General features: G+C 53.4%; 1 protein-coding gene across 1 annotated transcript; it reads left to right on the plus strand.

The window, feature by feature from the left end:
* The first annotated feature begins 3,245 nt into the window (after positions 1 to 3,245).
* On the plus strand, positions 3,246 to 7,437 carry LOC132317158 (hydrocephalus-inducing protein homolog). The gene is made up of 5 exons (XM_059818239.1): positions 3,246 to 3,257; positions 4,600 to 4,734; positions 5,279 to 5,488; positions 6,370 to 6,507; positions 7,402 to 7,437. The coding sequence occupies exons 1-5, from the start codon at positions 3,246 to 3,248 to the stop codon at positions 7,435 to 7,437; spliced, it is 531 nt and encodes a 176-aa protein (XP_059674222.1).
* Positions 7,438 to 10,678: the final 3,241 nt, after the last annotated feature.

Below are 10,678 nucleotides of genomic sequence, written 5' to 3' on the forward strand. Positions count from 1 at the left end.
CATTGAGTCCAACTCCCTGCTCCTCGCAGGACTACCTAAAACTAAACCATATGCCTAAGAACATTGCCCAGACGATCCTTGAACTCTGACAGATTGCCGTGCTGCTCGCAGAAGCAGGTGGATTGTCTTTGCCCACTCAAAAAACAAGTAGCAATTGTGTTAAGAGTGTATGGCCCCTGTGTTCAAACAGCTCGGGTGAGGACTTTGGGATGTTGAGGAGGTATCACCATAAATCTACATCTCCTGACTCGGAGAGGGAGGCAGGCAGGGGCAAAGAGAGGGGAACCCTTTAGCTCTCTACAGCAGAGCAGCTTGGGGAGGACTTCAGCTCACAGGGAGATTTCATGGGGCTCTGCAAAGGAGCTGGAGTTGTTATTAACAACTCTCAGGAGTTGTTTTTAACCCGCAGTATTCATCAGAAGCGCTCTAAGAGCCGCAGTTTCATTTCCTTGCTAGGGTGGATCACAGGTAGCAGTTTTGGGACAGCCACTGTGATGATGGCCAGGCTCATGCGCCGAACTGGTGCGCGGCCTGGTGCGTAGCTGGAGGGCTTCAAGGTGCTCCTGGCCCTGGATATTTGTACTCCCATGCTGCAGGCATCTCCCTTACCACCCAGGAGAAGTAGTGTTCAGTTGCAGGCTGCCCAGAGGCACTGCTGTTGCAGCTGAGCTCAATTTATTTCATCCTTATGTAGATGCCCAAGATCGTGGCTGCTGGAGGTGTTGAGCAGTTTGGTCGCCCATCGGTGCACCCCAACACATATTAAGGTGCCTCGAATGAGAGGAGTGAAGGTTGTGCAGATGGGCCTGGAGATGGGCGATGCTCTGCAGGGGCAAGCGAACGCCTTCGTCCCCTCCAGTCCTGGTTTGTTCTTCCACGCAGACAGTGCCGCGGTTGTCTTTGGGGTCCCCCATGGGGTCCCAGCAGGAGGCAGAGGGAGGGCTGGGGAGGGGTGATAGCACCGCTGCTCATCGGTCCCTGCTTGGGGAAGGTCGCCTGGGCCAAGCCTTGTTCTTGCATGTGGTTGCAGGAAGGCCAAGTCAGGTGAGACCTCCTGGGGGTTGTGAAGAGCAGAGCCTCTAATCCAGAAAAGAAAACCAGCCTTAAATAACAAGCTACAAAGCTAAAGAGAAATATTCATTTGGGAGCGTGTCATTAAAGGCACCAAATTCCCAGCTGGGAATGAAGCACCCAGGCTGCTGTAAAAAAATCTGCCTTGTTTGCCTATGGGGAACACTTGCAAATAGGCACAGTGACAGGCAGGCATGGTTCGAGTGCGTGGCATTTGAAATAGGAGCAGAGTTACTGTGCGATTTGAAACAGGGAACATAATCTGAGTCACCTGGGAACATTTGAAAAAGTTATACCATGTACTTTTTCCTGAGAGATGTTGGTCAAACCATAAACTCAGCTCTGTTTGTAAAACGAGCCGTAGAACTGCTTTGCTGAATCATTTGCCAAATTGGTCCTCAACCGGTTTGCTTTTAGAAACTGCTGGGGAGGTAACCACGCCATCGGTAAATGCCACGTCGGTTCCAACCTTCTTTCAGCAGAGCTGCTGCCCTTTTAGCGTGAGGTGCTGTTGGAGCCATTGTTCTGGGATCGGGGAATACCTGCGGCACAGCAGGGAGCTGAATGATGTCATCGACGTTTGCTGTATATTGATTAAAAATGGCCAGAGCTTCCTTCCCCAAAGTACTAATCGCTGCTGCTTTGGCACTCATCAGGGACCAATGGGCTGTTTAATTGCGAGCCCCTGCTTGGAATTGTTTGACGTGTCTTTCCGTGTTGCCGTGCGCGTGCGAGGGTGTCCCACGCTGGGCTCCGTGGGTGCCCCGAGCGGTGCTGGGCTCTGTCCGGTCCGGGCACAGCAGGCTGCGGGCTCCACCCCTGCTCCTGCCTGATGGAGCTTTGAGAAAGCCACCAGCATCCCTGCTTGCTCGTAGTGACCTACGGCTGCGGGTAATTATCAGGGGAAATATTCAGCATAAAGGTGTAGTAGAGCTGCAAAATTTCTTGCTTTGGCCCTCTGGGTGAGGAAGGCATGGTCTGTGGTGGTGGGTGCTTTCAGGAGGGCACCAGTGGGTCTGTACTGGCTCATCGCTGGCTGGATCTGCCTCTTTGCATCTCAGCCTCACCTTTTTGCACAGTTTGTGTCTCTTCTCCTTTTCTGCTGCACTTTTTACCTCCCTACAAGCCATTCCCCTCTGTCCTCTTCCATTTCTCCTTGCAGCCAGTTGCCAGCTGCCTGCACAGCTGCTATACCAGCATCGTCCCTGGGCAGCCCCAAGCGTTGTCCTGCTCCATCCTGGTTTCGGAGCTGCTGGGTCAGACCCATCACTGAGCTCACACCACCAGTGCCCACCCAGGGGCCGCATCCTGCCAAGGGGCCGCTGGTGCAGGCTCCCCTCCCTCCCACTGCAGGTCTGTGACCAAAGTTACGTTCTTTTCCAGGTTCAGCCCTCCAGCACCTAAATTTTTCATCAAAGCCCAACCACCTAAGAAGGAGGGAGGCCGGTCGGCGTGCTCAGCATCTGCAGAGAGCAGCTCCAGGGACGGGGGTGCGGAGGAGCCAGCCGAAGCCCTGGCAGCAGCAGTGGGGGATCCTGCCCAAGAGCCAGCAGCTGGAGATGACTCCCTGGAAGCAAAGGTAGATTTTCTTCTCTGCCTACCATCTGTGTTGCCTCCCCCAGCTTTCCACTGAAAAGCCGTGCTCGTGCCAACCTCCCTTTTTGCTGCCCTGCTGCCACATGCCCTGAGAGCGGGCTGGGCATCAGGGCCAGCGGCTGGACGCGGGGCTTCTGGGGAGGGAGAAATAGGACAGTTTTGCTTGGAGAAGGTCACTCAGATTCTCCTGACTCACGTTGGGTTTGGGGTTTTTTTGTTTTTTGTTTGGTTTTGGGTTTTTTTGTTTACAACATCAAAGGAGGCTTTTATCTGCATCATGATGTGAGGGCTTTCAGTTTCCTTTCTGTCTCAAGCTGTGCCAAGTACTGATCTGCATGTAGCACCTTCTCAAGCCCAGCTGGAGCCACCCGCTTTCACGCTTCTGCCTTCCCCCAAGAGCCCGTGTTGCAGTGATGGCCGCAGAGATGACTTTTTATAAAAGAAGGCTTTGCAGACAAAGTTGCCTTTGATGTGCTGACCTTCCTGGTGAACCTCGCTGCTTTGGAGCTTGACCTTGGTACTAGTGGGAGCTGGCATGTTGTTGTGCATCGTGTGGGACAGAGGCTGCTCCTAGGGCCATGGAAAAGGATGTAAGAGAGCCCGAGAGGCTCTGAAAGTGCCAGCGTTGACATTAAGTTCAAGGAGGGGACCTGCATGTGCTTACATCCAAATATCAGCAGTTTTAATGTTGTAACTCTGCACATTTTTTCTGAATCAGGAGAAATGATACCCTGTAGACGTAAAGAATAGTGTGGCTGAATGTTTTTTGGATAGAAGCATGAAAAGATCTTTATTTTGTGCTCTGTTGACATGTATGCATGGGAAGTAAACCAGGGAAATACAAGTGGACGTGGCTAAGTAGGATCCAAAATTGCTTCAAAGGATTCTTCTGGATTCAAAGGATGCTTCTAGATTGCAGTTTGGTCTTCTGCTTGTGTCACTCTATCAAGGCAATCGCCATATAACCTCCCTGGGGAGGTGGGAGACCACAGGCCTAGGAAAGATGTGGGTTAGCATCTTTGGGAATATACACTTGACAAAGCTTTGCTAAGCTTGAAAACGTAGAGACAACAGAAAGAGCATCGAGATGAGAGAAAACTCTTCCCTCCCCAGTGCTTTATCTACTGGGGAGATGGAGCCTCTGATTAGGTCCAAGGATGTCCTGTAAATATTCTTGCAGATTCTGCTGAAGTCACGGCCACAGCACAAAGCACTTCTTGACATTAGTGAACAAGGGGGTGTTCTTAAACGTCAAGAGCAGTCGCAAAGCCCTCTTTTATAAATAGCGGTCAGAAGTCCAGGGATGAGTTTCCTCTTGAGACATGGTGCCTTTGAGGTTCAATACCAGTTCTTGGCTGCTGCAAGACAGAAAAACATCTCAGCTGCCTTCTTCAGGAAGGTGCTGTTGGAGAAGAATGACCGAGCAGAGATCTTCAGCTCTCCAGCACCGATGAGTGCATGAGATGAAACCTAAGCGCCATCTGAAACGGGATAGTTGTGCTGAGCACTTTCTAAGTCCTTATTTTCCTGTTTTTAATACATCTCACTTGCAGTTGTGTTCCTCTTTTTGTCACAGAAAACCAAACCTGTCCCAGCATGGGGTTCTCGGTGTGTTCCTTGGGCAGGAGTGAGCAAAGCCAGGCTGGCACGAGGGTGCAAAGTACCCTTGAGGTCTCTGCTAGGACTCAGTGCTGGGCGCACGCAGCTTCCTCGTGCAAGCTTGCATGTAGGAAGTGCAGATGGAGCCCGTGTCTCATCTGTGGGTGGGCTCGGACCCACGCTCAACTGATGTGAGGGACATACCCCTGCTTGATTTGTGCCCAGGTCCCATCTCAGCTGCTCCTGGCTTGGTGAGGTGGTGGAGCCTGCAGCAGAGTGGTCTCACCCAGACCAGGCAGCTGCTTTCTGCAGCTCATGGTGCTTGTTTTCCAGTTGCTGCCGTCCACTGCTGCGGAGCTGGAAGGTACTGCAGAGATGGAGGGTGCTGCGGAGACTCAGAGCCGGGTGAAGATCAAGGAGTTGATGCCGTTCACGGAGGTAGAGCCCCTCACCTTGGGAGTGGAGGAGGTAAGTGGGAATCTGACTTGCTTATGTAGCCCCCGCTCCCACTGGTGGCCCTCGGCGCTGCTCACAGAGTGGCGTCACAGCCCTCCCAGCACGTCGCACAGCACTGCTGAAGCAACCGGTCATTGGAGAGGCCGTGCAGGACATGTCGTAGGGTTGGCCAAGGACGTTACCTGTGCGGCACCTATGGAGGGCATTATTCGTCCCGCTCTTACTAATCAAGTGGTCGATAGGAAATTTTTGCAGTAGATTTTGCTGTGGCATCTTGAGAGAGCAGCATGCAAATCAGAGAGAGAGAGGAGACGTCCCAAGTTACTTTGATGTACTGTATTAATGAATGTATTAGTTAGTGAGTATGGGAGATTTTTCCCATGGTTTCTCCACTGGAAAGTGTCATGGATGCAGGATGAGATTAGGATGATTTTGCCTGTGTTTGAGGAGCAGGCCCCTCCAGTCATGTCTGTCCTTTGCTTCAAGCCATGGCTCTTCTTCTGCATCAATTTGGATGCTTGACATCTTGATCTCTCCTGTCCTCCCCTCCCTCCAGGTTTTTGACATCCTGCCGCTGTACGGTGTGCTGCAGCCGGGCGAGAGCCAGCGGGTCACATTCACCTTCTTTGGCCACGCAAACATCGTGGCCAGCGTCACGGCACTGTGCAAGGTGGAGGGAGGCCCGACCTATGAGATCGCGCTGAGTGGGGAGGCTTCGCTCATTGACTACCTCCTAGACACCACGGAGATCGACTGCGGGCTGAAGGTACCACGCACTTCTCTTGGCAGCGGTCTTTAAAACCATCACCGGCGGGTTGCTGCTGACCTTGGTCTAGGGGTCTCTCCCCTTCCCAGCTACTTTGTCAGCTGTACAACCTTGGAGTGATAGGTCCTGCATCCAAGGTGGTTTTTAATGGCCATCTCCATTCCCCCCCCAAAGCTGGGAATTGCTCCTCTTCAGGGTTCCTAATGCTGCCTCCTGGGGCAGGCAGGATCCCAGCGGTGATCTCCAGAGGGACGTGCCTTGAGACATCCATCCACTGATCCGCTCCTAAAGCCTGAGGTGCAAGGAGATGCTCTTTTTCAGTGCTCTCGATTAATCAACAAAATAAACCAGGGAGGAAGTTAACTTGGGCTTCCTGTCACTGAAGCTGGAGAGAATGTCCCAGAATAATCCCCACTTTACTTCTTTTTGGTTAAAAACCCCACAGATATTTCCAGCTGTTGGCCCTGCATGTGTTGCTCTGTCTGTCTCCCTTTTTGCTGGTATTTTGCTTGCAAGTACTTGTATGCAGGTAGCTTTTCCTCTGAAATGCCTCGATGCCTCCTTCTTTGTTTCAGCTAGATGTTGGATGACACCTTAAAGGGCAGAGGGCTTGTATCCCCTCGTTTCTTTGTTACTGGTCTTTACATGGTTGTTATTGCACCTCTGCGTGCTGCCGTAAATATCTATTCCTGTGTCGGGCTAAGAGGTACTCTGTGGCTGTGGGCTCCCCAGGTTAACCCGGGAGAGTCAAGTGCCCATATGTCCTCTGCGGTCCCTGCTGCTGTGCTGTGTTCATTTCCTTTCAAGCCAATGAAAGAGGAAGGAGATTCCCAGCATCAGGCCTGTGTCTGTAACTTCCCGCTCCTCTGTCCTCTCTTCAGCTGTTTAACAAAGTCACCAAAGCAGAGGTCACCCTGCAGAACAGCGGCAAGGTGGGCTTCACCTTCGCGGTGCTCAGCCCCAGCGCGGCCACTGCCAACAGCCCTCTGCCCGGCGTGCCCCTGGTCGTGCCCAGCACGGTGAGTACGGAGGTAGCACAAGCGATTAACCCTGGCCCTTTGTCAGGCTGCCTAGGAGAGCGTTGTAGATGCCCTCTTCCTGCGAGCTTCCCAACACACAGCTCTGCTCAGACCCGCGCAGTTGTTGCCGTAAGCAGCATTGTCGGCCCTGGCAGCTTGACAGGGCTCGCTTTCGCTGCAGCTGTGTTGTGCGCTGGATAAGGGCTCGGGGGACCAAGTGGCAGGATGTGTCCCGCTCAGGAGCTTGTCCCTGCAGCGTGGAGGGGAGCGGGGAGCTGAGGGTCCAGCCCCGTGTGCAGAGGGCGAGCCGAGGAAAGCTGCGGCTGTGTCCTGTCACCCCGAGCCATGTTGCCATCTGCTTGAGTTTGCTCTCGACCTGGCTGGCGTGAGCCCAGCCCGGGGATCGGACAGTCCTTCTGGAAGCCCGGAGAGGAGGTGACCTTCCTGGCAACACCTTCTTCCTGAGATCTCATCCTGGTCTCTGCTCCTGCGTTTCCAGAGATGTATGTTTGCAGGTCATTGTGAGTCCAGATAGGCTCGTGCACCCTCGGTGTAACCGCACAGGCAGGAGATGTTTGGTTGGGGTCGTTAATAAGGGGTGAGGCCCTTCGACAGCAGCCTGGGAACCACTGACATGCTGTGAGAGGAGCTGCTGGGTCTGCTGAGAGTGCAGGCAGTTCACTCATCTTCCACAGCAGCTGGTAAAAGAGCTTTTATTTCTTCGGTCTGGCTCTTGCTAGCAGAGGTGTGCTCATGCTGAGGGTAGTCTGTGCTGTGAGAATGCATCCCTACAGGCCCTCTGAAGGACACAGTGCATCCTGGTGTAGGAGACTTGAGCTTTTGGGTAGAAGAGAGCTAGAAGGCGATGTTGTCTGATGCTTTTTTCTCTTTGAGAACCTGCCTTCTCTTCTCAGCGTGTCTATCGTCTGAGCCATCCCTCCACCAATCCCTCTTTGGTTTGCATTCCCTCCCTCTTCTCTCATGCCCTGCAGGGTTACATTGGACCAGGAAAGGAGCAAGTGCTGAAAGTCTACTACCTGCCAGGAGTGCCGGGAGTCTTTTGCAGGACTTTCCAGGTCCAAGTGGGTCACCTGGAGCCGAAAGAAATCTCCCTCAAAGGAGAGGGCATCTTTCCCAGGACCTACTTGGACCTGCCCAAGAACACCAAAGGTGAGCACTGCCTGTCTGCTCCCCAGGTAGGTCCCCGGCTTTTTCCCCCATGTCATATCATATGCCCATAGGGCAGCTCCCACCCATCTCCACCAGGCCTGGAGGTTTCAGGGCTGTCAGACCAACACTCAACCCTCTGGTTGCTTCCTGAGTGTCTAGCAGATGAGCCCATGTGGGCTTTGCCCCGGGAACCATCCTGCAGAGCTTGCCAGCGTATCTGTTGGTGGCCTGCAAAGATGATGCCTAGACAGAAAAGCTTGGGAAAGCTGTAATGCAGGCTGGCAGGGATTTTGTCAGGGTTGGCTTTGCATCGCATTGCAGGGGATGAGATGCTCCTCTGTGGGGCGCAAGATGGGTGGGAGTGAACATCAGGATTCAGAGAGGAGTAGCAGCATCCATTTTGCATAGATTGCTCGAGGAGTTTGTTTCTGGGAGAGGCCAGCATCGGGGGAGTGGGACTTCCCAGCTTAAGTGGGCATGGTGCTGCGCCCACACTTCTATTTGTGGATGTTTTCTTCCTTCAGGAAACAAAAAGTATGAGAAGATCCTCCGAGGTGACAGCAAAGGTGGAAGACGACAGCCAGAGGGTCGAAGCAGTGGTTCTGGGGGAGCCTGCAGCCGTGGAGCCACCCATGAACGACTCGGGCACCGTGGTGAGAATGGCTGCTGCCCCGTTTGTCACGTGCCACCCTCCCGCCGTGTCACTTGGGCCCCTTGCACCCTGCAGCAGGCTTCCTGGTACCCTGCTGGCACTTGGGACCTCCCTGCCCGCATCTGGCCATGATCACGCATCATCTCAGCGTTGCCCCGGGGGCTGCCCACCTCTGGTAGTTGTCCCTCCTGTAGATGCACCAGCTTCCGGACTACCCCAGGGAGAGATCCTGAAGACCATGCTCATGTGATTGAATTTATGGTACTCTGTGAATGGAGATGCAGGTCATTGCTGGGGTGTTTGTGACTCACACGCCAAGCCCTGCCAGGTTTACAGAGCTTCATAGCAGCAGCCTGACTGCGCCCTGGGACCGCGCTGTCAGTGTTCGTCTCCAAGAGGCACCAGCTTCGTTGTGGTTCCTTTTTGGAGAGAGCTTTTGTCCAAGCTGCTTTGGCAGTGGCTGGGGGCAGGCAAATACTTGGAGCGCTGAAAGGTTCCTGGCTTGTCTGTCTGTTTGTCTGGCCAGATCAGCTTTTATAACAGTGACCGGACAGGCAAAGATGCTGGAGTTCATTTCCCCCCAGATAAGGTCCTGTCTAAGAGAGCAGGAGGTGTCAGAGACACTGAGCAGCGAGACAGGAGGACCCCATCGCCCCTCTCAACAAAGCAGGGTGGGATCCTCTTTCATAGACAAGCCTCTCCCTTGGGAAGGGCCTTTGCTAACCAGCCACTGTCTTTGCTTTCCTCAGTTCGACACTCGGCTGCAGATGCAGACGGAGCAGGTGCTGATGGAGGAACACGCCCTGGAGCAGCAGAAAGTTCTCACTTCCGGTCCCTCTGAGGACACTGCCTTTGACCAGCGTGCTCGTCGGAGGCTTCTCAAGTTAGTGGGGACTCCCGTACCCTATGTCCAGGCACCCCAAGGGTAACACCCGGCGGCACACCCCTGCTCCTGAGAGCTCCTTGTGCCTGCAGAGCTGGGAATAGCTGGGCACTCAGCTCCCCACCGATGATGGGTTCTGTTCTTAGAGCTGAGGGGGTCCAGTGCCGACCGTCAAGCCCATCCAAACAGCACAGACAGCATCCCTGCTGACCACCTCTGAAAGAGGCAGCTCAAAGCTGGCATCTTTGTTCCAACTAACAGATCCCACTAAGCAAAAAGAGCAGGCAATGGCACAGGTTGATAAAGCCTTGACAAGCCCTACATCAGGTGGCTTGGGTGCTGGTGGGACTGCAGGGCTTACCTAAGTAACTTGTCCTTCCTTTTGCTCCTTCATGAGGAGGGACGGGCACTGTAGGCTCCAGTTCAGGAGGAAGAGGCTCTGCAAAACAGATTGTTTAGGTGTTTTCGTGAGTGGGATTACTCTGGCAAAGGACCTTCCCATGAATCTTGTAGGTGTTGATTACTGCATTTACCAGTGCTCCTCTGGGGACAGATCTGGTTGCAGAGCAGTACAAACGAATTTTTTGTTAAGGTCCCACTGGTAGTGGAAAAAGCCTTGGACCTACACTCCCCATGACTTACCAAAGACTTATTACCAGGTGGTAAGGCTCGGGTTTCACTGGCTAGAGTTGAGTTTTTACAGCAGTAAATACAGAAATACCCACTTTATTTGCATCTTCCATCCACTTGGAAACATAGCCAGGCTGTGGTTTAAGGGTGCTCCTTACTCCTCCTTTCAGAGCTGAGCTGCCGGAGGAGTATGTCCTGGACTTTGGCTATGTCATTCTCAGGAACATCCACACACACATCGTGAAGATCACCAACACCGAGCAGTTCCCTGTGTCCTTTCACACCGACGGACGTGTCCTGTGTGACACAGGTAACCAGTGCTGGGGAGACTTCACGTGGGCTTGAAGGAGCTGCCTCTGACAGATTAGCTTAAGCCACTGGACATGGGGAGTTTTTCTGAGTGCTTATTTGTATAGCTTTGTCCTCCTTAGTACCCCCTGCTTGGTGCCTCGGAGCCTGAGTTGTCCTGGCCAGCAGTGCCCAGAGACCTGGCCTGCCTGTGGCTGCCCTAACACGTGATTGCAGGGGCTGGATGTGCTGATCACTGTGGTCACCTCTGAGCATCTTCTGCTCTTGGCTACCGTGAGCATCATCTGAGTTTTTGTGCACGCAGTGGGTTTGCGTTGCAAACAGATGGCCCCTTGGTGGTTTGGAAGTGCTTTGGTTTAGAGTTCATAATGTCACAGCACTTCTGTTCAGCCTTTATTGAGCAAACAGCCTGTGAGGTCCTCTGGTGTATTAAAATAGGCTTGCGAAACAGGCCTTGAGGTAAGGCTGCAGTGCCATCAGACAGTGACTGGCTGTGTCTGAAGGATGGTCAGGTGTCTCCTCTAAGT

This window comes from Gavia stellata, chromosome 5 (assembly GCF_030936135.1).
Source record: "Gavia stellata isolate bGavSte3 chromosome 5, bGavSte3.hap2, whole genome shotgun sequence".
In the NCBI taxonomy this organism is placed as follows: Eukaryota; Metazoa; Chordata; class Aves; order Gaviiformes; family Gaviidae; genus Gavia; species Gavia stellata.